Source organism: Myxozyma melibiosi (assembly GCF_037950935.1).
Source record: "Myxozyma melibiosi strain Phaff 52-87 chromosome Unknown BZA70scaffold_5, whole genome shotgun sequence".
NCBI classification, from domain to species: domain Eukaryota; kingdom Fungi; phylum Ascomycota; class Lipomycetes; order Lipomycetales; family Lipomycetaceae; genus Myxozyma; species Myxozyma melibiosi.
Window position 1 is genome coordinate 302808 of NW_027042919.1, and position 12783 is coordinate 315590.

A 12783-nucleotide genomic window follows, 5' to 3' on the forward strand; every position below is an offset into this window, starting at 1 on the left:
CGATTTGTTTGATATTCATATTCTGCTGTTGAGCATTTATTTTTATTTTCTCTGCGGGACAGGACAGGACAGGCGAGCGAGCGGATGGATTTTTGACAAGATAGTTGATTGATCCAGAGCGGTGGGTGACAACGTGAAAGGGAACTCCGACGACAGACGACAGCGACAAGCGACAAAGGCCGAGGAAAAATCGGCACATGAGAGAGAGAGCGGTCGAGACATCGAGCTGTTCGCGTGAAAGATAACGGCTGGGAATGAATTCACGCTCTCTCGCGCACATAGATGACCTCTGATCTCTCACTACTATCTATCTTACGATGCAGGCTGTGTGCGTTAGTAACTGGAGAGGAGGAATGATGCAAGCTGGCACAGTGCAGTTCATTTGGGGTGGATGACAGGCCAAGTCGGTAGCAACGACAGACAGGAACAAGAGCGCGGGCGTAGCTACTTGGTATCGAGAAAGAGGGACGATAGAGGTTGCGTTAGTGAGGTAAAAGCAGACGCGGGGTGTGCACATGCTGCCTCGTGTTCTCGTCCGAGGCCAAACCGTAAAACAAGAGGCTCTCTACACGAAGGGAAAAAGCAAAAGGTTTCCAGAATAAAATGTGAAAGAGAGAGAAAACGGGTGAAAGAGAACGAGAAGAAAAAGAAAGACCGCGGCGCATTAGCATGAAACAGAAGAAAAAAAGCATTCGCCTAAAGCCTCGCTTTAGTTGCTTTAGCTGCTTTAGCTGCGTTTTCTTGGTTGGTTATTGCGCATTAGTAGGAAAGCAGCCTAGTTAGCTCGCTCTTCTCTGGTAAATAAACTGAATTAAACTCACTAGCGTACTAAGCGACCCAAACTTTGCATAGCGAGACAGGCCCGCGTCGCCTCGCGCACGCGGCCCTCGCGCTTGTCTGGCTCTCGGGCTCCGGTGGACTGGAACCCGGGCTCGGCATCGCGACTCTTTTCTTTTTCGTCCGCTGGGCTCGACACATGCTATTTACCCTTTTACCTTTACCTTTTCCAATTCATTCATCGTCCTCATCATCTTTCTTCCCCTTCTTCCCGCACTGCAGCAGCAGCAGAAGCAAGGAGCAGCAGATGTCAGAACACATGGTGTGCTTTCCCTGATGCTGGATGTGATGGTCGTCTGTCAACTAATCAACTACCATTCATTAATCTCATTCCAAACCACAGCTTTACATTCCACAGTTCCTACAAACATATGCCAATTCAAGCAAGCAGACAATCTAGTATAGTACTCTGCTTCTCTGTCGTCGACACCTTTCACCTCTCGTAGGAGCAATACAATTTCATTTCGTAAACGTTTCTCATCCCACCGTTTTACACAAGCGAAAGCAACGGCACGCGGATCAGGTCAACGCGGCGGGCGGGAAAAGGAGCCACCTCGCGCGTTCCTTGCAGTAGAAACGACCCACGGCCCTTTCGCTTGATTTCGCTTTCATCCTCATCATCATCGTTAGCGTACGGCGCGGGAGGTAAAAAGGGACTACGCAAGTGGGGCGTTTTCATTATCAGCGGATGTTGGATCATCTACCGGGGACGGCATGCACTTTCGGATCCTAACCGGGGCTAAGAGTAGACGACAGAGAAGGGGGTTGTGCGACGTAGACTACGTGGACTCTCGACCGACTGGCATCATGCATACGCTTTGCGATGGTGACGTGCAAATCATTTATCGAACGGAGTCCGATACCCGCTGATTCGGTGCGGGAAGGGTCGCGCGTCGCTAGTGATAGACGAAATGCCAAACCGCAGAGATGGCACATTGCACTTTTCTTTTTCGAATGAGCAGGCGAAAGGAAAAAAACAGGGACGAGGAACGTGCTTCTCGAAAGTAAATTTGCTTGTCTCAAATCAATTTTTCAGGCTATTAATAAAGCTGGTCGCATACTCTGCTTGCGATCATCCCTGCTCGGCCTGGTCTGTCAACAGTGCACAGTGCGCACCACGCACGCATATCGAGACCACCGAAACGGATCGCCCGCTCCGCAAACAGACAGCCGGCTTCTATCTTTACCCCCGAGAGCTATCCGAATACTGCCCAAAAAGAAAATCCGCGCGCGCCAAAGGACAGGTACTCAGCCTCCAGTAGGCGGTACGTACAGTCGAGTACTCGTCTGTGCCTGACACGCTCCGGATACGGCAGCGACCAGCCCTGATGCCCTGATCGATTCGACATTCCTTCCGCTATGTCGATGCAATGAGTCCCGTGTTTGATATTCTGTTGTTATATCTCTGTGTATTGATTCCTTTCGCGTATATGTCATATTCCCTAAACATACAAACCATTGCTTTCGACATTACTGTCGACCCTACCCATATCCGTCCCGCGCGAGACAACAACACCCACGACATCGCCGTAGTCGACGTCGTCGACGGCTGAACGAAACGGTAGAGAACGAAAAACAAAAAACGATGATAGCTCCTTCGACACCTTCCAAAACCGGTCCCCTCTCCCACAAGACAGGCGGCATGTATATCCCATCCCGCCCGATCCGGTGATAAGAGACAACAAAGCAAAACTCTCGGGATGCTTTCTATTTTTTCAAGACTAAAAACGTAAAGATAAGAAGAAAAATTAGCACCCGACTCCGCTGAATATGGAAATAAACGCGAATCAAAATAGGGATATTTGGTGATTTCTTACTCGTAACGACGTCCTCGTCATTGAGAACATGGGCAAGACCCACAAACTGCGGTTGATGCTTCACGCTTGATCCGTAAACAACCGCCGTCCGAAATTGCTCGACAAGACTCTTGTGGATCGCATTGCAGAAATTCTCGATAGTGCAGTGTCCCTGTCGCAAAACAATTGGCTGCTCGTAGTCGGGCGCTTGGCCCTTGGGCTTTGTGTATACGCGGACTAGGTTGAGCTTGTCCCACATCATCTCCAGCAGCTCGTCAACATTCCAACCCTTTTTGCAGAAAACATGCAGATGTTAGCCAATCATACCAAGCAACGTCAGAGTATCTCCAGGTAAATGTACTTACATGCTCAGACGAAATCGGTACGGCGTTTGGAATTCTGTACAACAAGTCCAGCTCCTCGATAGAGATGGAATCAATCTTATTGAGCGCATAAATCACAGGTATATACCGACGATTCTGGGCCTCAAGTACATCAATGAGGTCGTCCACAGTGGCGTCGCATCGGATCGACACATCAGCAGACGAAATCCGGTACTCTGACATTACGGCCTTGATTTCTCCATGGTCGAGATGCGTCAGAGGTACCGTGTTTGTGATATTCAGTCCTCCTTTGTCCTTTTTCTTGATGATAATGTTGGGCGGCTTTGGAATGTGAGGTAAATCGTTAGCATGTCGCAGAGATATATACACCAAGGCATACGTAAAAGATATACATACAGATTTGTTTATCCGGATACCAAATCCCTCCAACTCCGACTCAATAATCTTCTTGTGCGTAAGCGGCTTCATAACATCAAGCACGATAAAAATCAAGTTGCAAGTGCGCGCGACCGCGATAACCTGGCGACCTCGACCTTTGCCGTCCTTGGCACCTTCAATGATACCCGGCAAGTCCAAAATCTGGATCTTAGCGCCGCGGTACATGATGACGCCGGGAACGGTCGTCAGCGTCGTGAACTCGTATGCTGCTGCTTCCGAGTGCGTGCCGGTGAGCTTACTCATCAGCGTACTGTCGTGGTTTCAGGTTAACAAACATTCCAAGGCATCGTTGTTGAGGTCGAGATGTGTTTACCTTTTACCCACACTAGGAAATCCAATGAATCCCACGGATGCAACACCAGTTCTAGCAACGTCGAATCCAACTGCATAATCATCAGTCATCGGCAACATCTAAAACGAAAGAATAGGATAAGCTGGACTTACCTCCGCCTCCACCGCCGCCGCTAGTAGGAGTGAGCAGCTCGCGCTTCAACTTTGCTAAACAGAGTCAACAGTCAGTACGACAAAATACAGAATATATATCAGTCTTTGTACAATATGGAGCATACCTAGCTTGGCTTTCAGTTGTCCCAAATGGAAACTAGTCGCCTTGTTTTTCTGAGTACGGCTCATTTCGAGCTCGATCTGCACGCAAATTCACGGTGAGCTACCATTCTAGCATATACTTGTACTGTATATCAGTTTATGAAAGTGATAAAATACCTCTTTGATCTAGATTTGAATAAAGCATTTCTCGTTAGCATCTTCATCTCCTTTGCTGTTTAGATGATGAGTGTGGTCATACCTTTTCCACGATCGTCGACATTGTGAGCCCCGAGCTTTAGCAGAATACTTTGCAAACTTGTCTTTTTCCGTATCTCGACTGTTTCAAACTATATATCAGTTTTCCCAACGAAATATCCTCGATTAGAAATTCGTAGAGACAGTCTTTAAGAGATTATAGAAATATAATAAAATCTCTGCGATGAAAGAGAAATTTGTAGCAAGAGTCTTTAAACCTTAAACGCACCTAACCCATATACGGCATCAATCAATATTCAAGGGAAGAGCGACGATGAATTACAATGCAGCGAATATTTCTGTTTATTTTCAAGCGAAAAACTAGTCATACAAGTCATCATCATCATCTCCATAGCCAGGGTCTTCTGTTATCTGTGCAGGCTGAGCGGGTTGTGTGGAATCATCGGGCATCTCTGAATCGTCTTCTGGTTCCAGCGTGAACGGCATCTGAATCTGTCCCTCTGACTCTTCTTGCGACGCAGCACCAGCAAGCTGCTCTTCATCGTCTTCTTTGTCTCCTTCTTCCAAGACAAACACCGGCTGATCCTGAGCCTCCTCCGCGGTCTCTGCCTCTGCTGGCGCTACTGCCTCTGCATGACCTTCAACAGCGCCATCCTCCTCTGCTCTTTCGCGCGTATTGTCATTGATCCGTTTACTTATAGCCCCGAAATCCTCATCCTCAGACTCTCCCCCGCTCAAAAACATATTCTGAGACCCCTGCGTATTCGTCCTCTTCCGCTTCCCACTCCCGCGCACCCCCGCCGCAAACCCATCCTCATCATCAACAGCCTGCTCATCAACCACAAACCCAGATCCGTCATCATACCTCTGCGGCCCGTTCAACTCCGCCTCGCTGTCCTCGCTTAGATCGTCTGACTGTTCCTCAGCCGGCTCCGGCACGCTGGGTTTCCACTCGTCCATCCACGCGTTGCGCGCGGCTTTGACTTGGTTCTCGCGGCCGACTTTTTCGGTCAGGACGAGGAAGTCTTCGAATTTGGCTTTGGGGAAGAGTTGGTGCGCCCATACTCTGTAGCATTCTATTATTCGTCCTAGGTCTCCGTACTTTTGTGGCAAGGTTAGCAATAGATCTAACGAAACGGCCGTGAGAAAATGCGTTGAGAGAAACGTACCTCATGTCCTTTCCCCTTCAATTTAATCCTCGGAGCTCGGCGCCTGATCTCAAGCAATCCCTCCGCAGAAAGCAACCTAACTCATAGTGTTAGACACAGTCCTCAAGACAGCACAAGCACGTCTTGCAATAAACTCACCTGTTCGCGTCCAGCTTCGCCTGCGGCCGTCGCGCCTGCTTAACTTGAACTTCTTGATCAATTCCCAAATCAGCAACAACCTCCTCCGGTCCGCCCCCAGCTGCACTACTCCCTCCCACCGCACCACTACCACCAGCAGCACCCTCAGATGCAAATCTGACAGCTGTGAAACCCTCGTCGTCGTCGTACTCGCGCGCTCGAGAGCTCGCGGCAGCAGCGAGCGGGCGGTTGTAGTCATCTTTCTCCACGGACGGGGAGCGGTGGTTTGCAAGAGCACGAGCGCGGCGCTCGGCTTCAATTTCTTCAAATTGATCGTCGTATTCTGGCGCAAATAGGTCGTCCATGACTTGTTTGTCTTGCCGTCTGCGGAGGTGTGTATGAGATATGAACAGACTGTGCTTGCTGTTGAAGTAATGTGGTGTAGTGAATAGCGCGTTTTCCGGGTAACTTTGAATGGTTCCAGAACTGGATGGTTCAGGTTCAGGTTCAGGTTCAGCAACCCCGAGCAACCCTCCAGCCAATGAAGAAAGACATGATTTCCACTCTCTGCCCTTTGACGACTTTGAGCATCCCGCCTTTAGCTACCAAAGACCTGAGACGAATACTCTGCCACGCCGAGTGTTTCTGGAATTATTCAGAGGTTTATTGTTTAGAAGGACAAGTTAATATCACAAGGAAATCACAATGTCTGCCTCGATGAAGGAGGATGAGCACGGAATGCCTATCTACCAGGGCCCGTATCCGGTAAGTGAAAAGAAGACAAAACTGCTTCTGCACCCCGCGGCGAGCAATCCGTTGTCGTCGTTTGATTCTACAAAGCAGCTGAATACCCCGAACGCACGATTCTAATATGTGATTCTTTTCCACGCGCAGCTCATCGACGCCGACCCCCATTTCTTCCGTGTCGTCAGATACATGCGGCCCTCAGACTACGCCGTCTGGGCCGGTGTCGCGGCCGCCGCCCCGATCTTTATCGGATTCTACGAGCATACTATCTACACCCGGTTCAGCACCTCGGTGAAGGATACGCTCATCGGAGTCGCGCAGGCGATGAAGCAGGGACATTCAAAGTTCGGAGTCAAGCCGTATGTTGCGATTGGTATCTTTGGTGGATTCATGATGGCTTATGCTCGGAGCTGCGGTAAGTTTCCCGTGATTTCAAATCGTGCCTGGTAAACAGCAGAAGAAGAAAGAGAAAATAGAAAAGATGGAGCGATACAAGACACAATCATAACAGCGCACCTGCTAACGAAACAACAGGCCGTTTCCTAGGCGCGACCGAGAACGAGCGCGAGCGCAAGAAAGACCTGGTCGAGCTGCGGACACGCGCAATGAAGGGCCTTCCGCTCTACGGAACCTCGCAGCTGAACCCGGACCTGCAAAAGATCAGCGCGAGATACTCGCGCTACGCGTACTCGATGCTGGGCGTCTTCCCGATCTTCAACATCGTCAACCACCCGTACCATGGCGTTGATACCGCAAAGTACTACAAATGAGCTTGGTCTCGGGATGGGTGGAGAGAAGGGGAGGATAAGGAGTATCCGAGAATGAATTCTGTTCATTCTTGAAGATCAACTCAAGTCGCATAGGAGGATAACTGAAACAAAAGGACTCCGAAAACCAGGACTACCGATATCGAAGTTTTCACAAAGTATAAAGAGCATATATGTAATCATGAAAGAGAAAAAAAACGAAAAAGAAGAAAAAAAGATAGAGAGAGAGAGAGAGGGAAGGAGACTCCTTTTGTTTTTCCCTGAATTTCTTTTTTCCAAATAGGATGGTGTTATTTTGCTTTATCTTGTGTATGTTAATTTACTTGTCTGCATACAAATTAAATCTGCCTGTGCCGTATACTGAATAGTTCTGTAGCGCACTTTGTCCGTTTTAGAATAGAGCAGGTGGTTATAGACTTTGATTGTGGCGTCAAACCTGCGATACGACTAATCAGGAAATACTGCTGGCAACTACTACTGGCTCATAACGATCACGACCTGCCATGATCAGAACGTAAAAGGACATCTACTACTCTGTACTTTGTATCTTGATCTCAATATATTTCAACCGAGTACACGAGAGCAGCATTAGCACACTACCCCCAATCGAAGCGAAGCGACAACAACGAGTTGAAGCAAACAACATTACGCTCCAATCCGCTCAATGACCTTTTGATTGCAGAAGAGTTTTATGTATCCGAACACGAGAGATAGACCAGAGATAGATGTATAAATAACTATAAACCACAAGCAATATCGTTCCGTCATTCTTTTGAGAAAAGAGAAGAGAAGAAATTAAGTGTATGAAACTCATGTAAAAGCCGTCGACAACATTTTGAGGTAAAAGAGACGTATATGGAGATGTAATAATATAGATAAAGAAAGAAGATAAGATAACGCTGTATATGAAATGTAAATCGCAACATTCGTAGCTAGAACGCAGAAAGATAAAAAGAATAAAGACACGCACGCAACTGCAGGTAGAAGAATAGCTCAATCAAAAGGAGAATAAGAAAAGCAACCAGAGAGTAAGGAAAAGTCAAATCGAGATAACTATCAGAGCGCATATAAGTAGGAATGACACAAAGGCAACTAAGAAAAGAAAATGATGAATATCGAAATAGTGAACTTTTTCTAAACGCCCCAGCTTGACTGACATGACTGACACAAAGACTTTGCCTGATACGAATGGGCCATGAGTATAATAATAATTAAAGAGAAATAAAAATGATCAAATCAAAACGAGAAAGATAGAAAGAGAAAATGAAGACCATGACCACGAAATTATAATTTCGACATTGCTAATTCAACCCAACAGAAAGCCACAGGGGTAAATGGAAATATAAAAGAGAAAGATGGCATAATAATGGATAAGAAGAAGAATAATAATAAAAAGAAAGAATCGAGAGATATCAGTTAACAAACAATCTATTGCGCATAGACGCCATGGTATCCTCTGCCATCGGCCTCGACCCTGTCTAACCGCCCATCACGAGCAGCGAGATAGAGCTCGTTAAGTCGGGCGACGGGGATCGGCTCGCTCGGGTCCTGGCCTTGAACTACAGCACCAGGAGGACCGACCGGGACCTGTCCTTGCGGTTGGGCGCCGGGGTGTAGGTGGGCAGCTTGCGGGCTAGACAAGGCAGAAAAGAAAGAGTTGTTAGCATTTCATCATCAACCGTCAAAAACACATATTCAAAAGAACAATGAAAAGGACAGAAAACAATGAAAGCAGGAGGCTTACTTAATTGGAGCATATGGACTATAGTGGCTCTGAGGAGGCAGACCCATAGAGGGATATACTGGAGGAGGGGGAGTAGGCCTATGGAGAACAACCAAGACTCAGTAAAAGATAAGATAAAAAAGGGTGATAAAAAGTACAAATAAAAAGATATAACAAAGATTTGACATTGCAAGATAACTTTTTAGAACTTTATATACATGCGCAGCAAAGAGCGAAAAAGAAGAGAAAAACAAAAAGAACAGAGAAAGAAAGAAAAACAAAGAGGTAAATCTACCTGTAGGGAGCATTAACAGGCCCCGAGTTGTTCTGCGAACGACCCCAGGACAGTCTCACGCGAGAGTTGCCAATCGGGTATCCCTGCATCTGGTTGATCGCCATCTCAGCGGCATGACGCTGCACAAACTGAACAAATCCACATCCCTTTCCAGGAGGAATCTTAACATATGTAATCTCTCCAAATCCAGCAAAAAAGCTTCGAAGCTCATCCTCAGTCACGTAGCCAGACAAGCCGCCGACGAAGACAGTGGTGTTGTTGGGATCGGTGAACTGGTTCATGGGTTGGGGAGCACCGTAGTAACCCATGGGGGGCATACCCATCTGGTACATGCCAAGCTGACCGGGTCCCTGCTGCTGCATCATACCAGCGGGGACGGCGGCGCCCTTGTTCTTGGGGGTCGCGGTCGAGATCCGCATTGGCCGGTTGCCGCAGAAGAATCCCTGCATTTCGGTGAGAGCACGCTGCATTTCAGACTCGTCAGTGAAACGAACGAAACCGTAGCCTCGGGACATGCCAGAGACGGGGTCGGTCATGATCTTGGCGGACTTGCACGAGGGGTAGCGGCTCTGGAAGAGGTTAAGAAGAACATATTCACTGGTCTCCGGGCCGAGATCGCCGACGAAGATGGAGTATTCGGGGGTGCGGTCACTGTCGTAGATTAGTATTTGCTCATATATGTTAATAAGTGATGTGACTTACCTTCTCTCCGAGAAACCACCGCCGGAGGCCCAGTTAAGCTTGAAAGCTCTTTGGGTGTTGGGAATGGGGGTACCGTTCAAAGTGAGGGCCTTGGCGGCGGCAGCGGGGCTCGAGAAGTCGACGAAGCAGTATCCGGCGTTGGTGCTAAAATAGAGAAATGTCAGCAGAGAGGCAAGCTAGAGAGTAAAATAGCAAAAGACTGATCAGCATACCCAGAGAACTTGTCGCGGATCATCTTGACGTTGACGGCTTCGCCGTAGTTGGACCAGACCTGGCGGATGAAGTTCTCATCTATCCAGGGCTCGAGCTCACCCATCCTAATAACAGTATCAGCAAGAATGCAATTGAAGCGTAATGACAAGAGAGCAAAGAGGAAGCATACCAAAGGGTGGTCTTTGAGTCATTTGAAGCAACGGCGCCGGCAGGGGTAGGAGTGGAAGAAGGGAAGGCGCCGGCGGCGGCGGGATCAGTGGTAGCGGGGACAGCGCCGGCAGAGGCCTGGGGGGAGGCGCTGTCCTGCTGCTGAGAGTAATCGTATGCGTAAGACATTGGTCAGGGGAGAGGTAACGACAGGGTTGATTTTCAAGAAATTATCGGAATCGACGAGAAAATAAAATTTTTGGATGTGCAGAACTAGAGGAGAGGGAGGTGTTAGTTTGGGGTGATGTAGGAGAGGTACTGAGTTGTATAACGCGCGCCGAGGAGAATAAGATTGAGATTGAGGAGTGTAGTAGAGGTTAGGAGGGGAGAAGAAGAGTGGACGGAGGGAAGGGGCCAGGACAGGAGGAGATAGAGGCCATATAGGTGGAAGACGCGCGAGTAGAATCGGGGGATTGCTCGACATAGACGGATCAAGGCAAGGAAGGAAAGACAAATGAGAAACATACCAACAAATACTGAACAAAGACAAAAGCACAGTAACTGGTCGGGTGGGAGAAGTCGAGCACAGGAGAACGCGACTGAGAGGAGGAGGAGGAGTAAGAGGAGCAGGGCAAGACAGAAGATGAATCGATCGAAGACGCGACGGAAACGACCAAAACAAAGGCAATTGCAGAAACCGACAAACGAAAAAAGAGAAAAAAAAACAGAAAAACAAAAAGCGGCGGGGATTGGGACGGGGGAAGGAGGGATGAGGAAGAGAGAAGGATGCGGGTAGGACGGAGACGGAGTGATCTGGTCTCGGAAAGAGAGGAAGCCGCGGCGCAGCCTCACTGAGTTTAGCCCGGGCTTATTGGGAGAGGATAAAAGTAGACAGCGGCTGCAAAAATTTGCGCTCGGTGAGTTTGGCTGTGCTGACGGGGATCAGGGGTTGGTTCTGCTCTACTTCATCTGCATCTGATATCAAGATATCTTCTATATCCATATCTACATCTCTATTCATTATACCATGCTCGCCCGAACAGCACTGCGCTCTACCCTCCGCACACTCTCTCGTCCTTCTTCATTTCCCCTCCGACCCTACTCCTCCTCCTCCCAGCCTGAACAGCAACCCCAGAACGACTACGAAAAGCTCATCGCCTCTAAACTCCACGATGCCTTCGAGCCATCTCAACTCTCCGTTGAAGATATCTCTGGTATGTGCTCTGTCCCTTCTATACCTTCTCTTTTGCTATACTCTCTTTATTTATGTCTTCATATTAACACCACCCAGGCGGCTGCGGTTCCATGTTCGCTATCGACATCGTCTCGAAATCCTTCAAAGGCAAGCCCATGATCAAACAGCACCGCATGGTCAACGAAGTCCTCGCCGAAGACCTCAAGCAATGGCACGGCGTCCGACTCACCACCAAGGCCGAGTAACCTCCTCCTCCTCCTCCTCCTTCTCCTTAATCTCTCATTCCTCTCCCCTCTCTTCCCAGCATACCCCACCACCCCGCATCTCTGCACATCTACTACACTCCCCACCCCACTCTTTTCAACTACTATATATGTACATATCTTACGACTACTATGTAACCTTCCTATTCGTGTTCTCAGTTCATTTGCACCGCTTGGAGTTGGTTGTTGCAGTTATTAGACTCTATCTTGTATTAATAATACACCCTATCATTCGCTACAGCTCATTCACAATCAGATACTTGCTCGTCGCCCTGTCCTTTCTATATTTCACTACAATCATCCATTTCCTTTCGCAATTAGTAGAAACAACAATGCTCTTAAATCTCAGTACACATGCGTAGACAATAGTAAAGTCACAAATATCAGCATCCAAATGTCATAGTGGGGCAACTCGGATCCGTGCTTTCACCGACGTCATCGACTTCTCTCCGACCTCCAACCACCCTCACCACCAACCAGGCACTGATTCAGGCCATCAACCATGACCACCCCATCCACCACCTCGTCCTCAGACGTGCCCTCTTCCCCCTCTGCTTCCTCCGAAAACGACACAATCACAAACAACCGCGACGACGACTCCACCGGCGGCGGCTTCCTGCTCCACAGTCCCGAATCGCCTCAAGCACAAATCCCCCGCTCGTCCACCAGCGCAGTCCTATCCTCCGTGTTCTCGCCAGACTATGAACTGCTCGACGGAGAATTTAACCCGTCAGCGCACGTCTCGACGCCGGCGCTTCATTCCGCGCCCGCGGGTACGCATAGGCTGTCGTCGGCGCAGCAGAGTAAGCTGATCAACTATCTCGATGAGCAATTGCTACTGGTCTCCCGCCGGTTTGTGCGCAAATCCGCGCCGTCTGATGACGAAGACGAAGACGAGGAGATGCAGACAGTTGATCACCCGGCCGATCATAATGTATACTCAACGATCGAGCCTCTGATAGACGACCTCGACAAACTGATCGATCTCGTATGGTATTCAGTACCGTCTACCCCTGTACCATTCATCCAGACGCAATACCTACTAAGAATCGCGGACGACTTCAACGACTACATTCCCCACCTCCCTGTGACAGAGCCAGACAAGGTGTTTATCCTTCTCAAAAAGCTAGATCTCATCTTCTTCGAGCTGATCGAGGGCCACATTCCGTCCCGGGCTCGCATGAGCAACACGGAAAAGGCACGACTGGAAAGCATCGCCGAGCGCACACGAGTCGATGTCGCAGAGTGCATGACGGGCTTTCGCGGGC

General features: G+C 48.7%; 6 protein-coding genes across 6 annotated transcripts; 3 read left to right on the plus strand and 3 right to left on the minus strand.

Moving 5' to 3' along the window:
* Positions 1-2453: 2453 nt before the first annotated feature.
* BZA70DRAFT_155974 (GTP binding protein-like protein) lies at positions 2454-4477 on the minus strand. The gene is made up of 9 exons (XM_064909746.1): positions 4221-4477; positions 4139-4147; positions 3985-4060; positions 3860-3913; positions 3729-3798; positions 3374-3665; positions 2999-3298; positions 2655-2922; positions 2454-2558 (listed from the first exon to the last, which is right to left on the minus strand). Exons 1-9 carry the CDS (start codon positions 4239-4241, stop codon positions 2545-2547), a joined length of 1104 nt encoding a protein of 367 aa, XP_064768427.1. The 5' UTR covers positions 4242-4477; the 3' UTR covers positions 2454-2544.
* A 60-nt stretch (positions 4478-4537) lies between these two features.
* BZA70DRAFT_267242 (replication fork protection component Swi3-domain-containing protein) lies at positions 4538-5828 on the minus strand (the record flags this gene model as incomplete). Its single annotated transcript, XM_064911087.1, has 3 exons — positions 4538-5278; positions 5347-5422; positions 5485-5828. The coding sequence occupies 3 exons, from the start codon at positions 5826-5828 to the stop codon at positions 4538-4540; spliced, it is 1161 nt and encodes a 386-aa protein (XP_064768428.1).
* A 170-nt stretch (positions 5829-5998) lies between these two features.
* On the plus strand, positions 5999-7054 carry BZA70DRAFT_156224 (NADH-ubiquinone oxidoreductase complex I, 21 kDa subunit-domain-containing protein). Its single transcript, XM_064909747.1, has 3 exons — positions 5999-6228; positions 6358-6625; positions 6745-7054. Exons 1-3 carry the CDS (start codon positions 6169-6171, stop codon positions 6978-6980), a joined length of 564 nt encoding a protein of 187 aa, XP_064768429.1. The 5' UTR covers positions 5999-6168; the 3' UTR covers positions 6981-7054.
* A 1351-nt stretch (positions 7055-8405) lies between these two features.
* Positions 8406-10246, minus strand: BZA70DRAFT_267244 (uncharacterized protein; the record flags this gene model as incomplete). Its single annotated transcript, XM_064911088.1, has 6 exons — positions 8406-8610; positions 8722-8799; positions 8996-9646; positions 9698-9841; positions 9910-10014; positions 10080-10246. The coding sequence occupies 6 exons, from the start codon at positions 10244-10246 to the stop codon at positions 8406-8408; spliced, it is 1350 nt and encodes a 449-aa protein (XP_064768430.1).
* A 747-nt stretch (positions 10247-10993) lies between these two features.
* On the plus strand, positions 10994-11932 carry BZA70DRAFT_278028 (bola protein). Its single transcript, XM_064912544.1, has 2 exons — positions 10994-11271; positions 11349-11932. Exons 1-2 carry the CDS (start codon positions 11085-11087, stop codon positions 11495-11497), a joined length of 336 nt encoding a protein of 111 aa, XP_064768431.1. The 5' UTR covers positions 10994-11084; the 3' UTR covers positions 11498-11932.
* Positions 11933-12017: 85 nt separating this feature from the next.
* Positions 12018-12768, plus strand: BZA70DRAFT_289325 (uncharacterized protein; the record flags this gene model as incomplete). The annotated part of the gene is made up of 2 exons (XM_064914100.1): positions 12018-12682; positions 12738-12768. 2 exons carry the CDS (start codon positions 12018-12020, stop codon positions 12766-12768), a joined length of 696 nt encoding a protein of 231 aa, XP_064768432.1.
* Positions 12769-12783: the final 15 nt, after the last annotated feature.

Excerpts from the sequence above, each read along its gene's own strand:
- BZA70DRAFT_278028 (XM_064912544.1), top strand. The coding sequence starts at position 11,085 with ATGCTCGCCCGAACAGCACTGCGCTCTACCCTCCGCACACTCTCTCGT. Across the intron at positions 11,272-11,348 it reads CTCCGTTGAAGATATCTCTG|GCGGCTGCGGTTCCATGTTC; the intron begins GTATGTGCTCTG and ends AACACCACCCAG.
- BZA70DRAFT_156224 (XM_064909747.1), top strand. The coding sequence starts at position 6,169 with ATGTCTGCCTCGATGAAGGAGGATGAGCACGGAATGCCTATCTACCAG. Across the intron at positions 6,229-6,357 it reads TCTACCAGGGCCCGTATCCG|CTCATCGACGCCGACCCCCA; the intron begins GTAAGTGAAAAG and ends TTCCACGCGCAG. Across the intron at positions 6,626-6,744 it reads GGCTTATGCTCGGAGCTGCG|GCCGTTTCCTAGGCGCGACC; the intron begins GTAAGTTTCCCG and ends ACGAAACAACAG.
- BZA70DRAFT_155974 (XM_064909746.1), bottom strand. The coding sequence starts at position 4,241 with ATGTCGACGATCGTGGAAAAG. Across the intron at positions 3,914-3,984 it reads ACAACTGAAAGCCAAGCTAG|CAAAGTTGAAGCGCGAGCTG; the intron begins GTATGCTCCATA and ends GACTCTGTTTAG. Across the intron at positions 3,299-3,373 it reads GTATCCGGATAAACAAATCT|CCGCCCAACATTATCATCAA; the intron begins GTATGTATATCT and ends CACATTCCAAAG.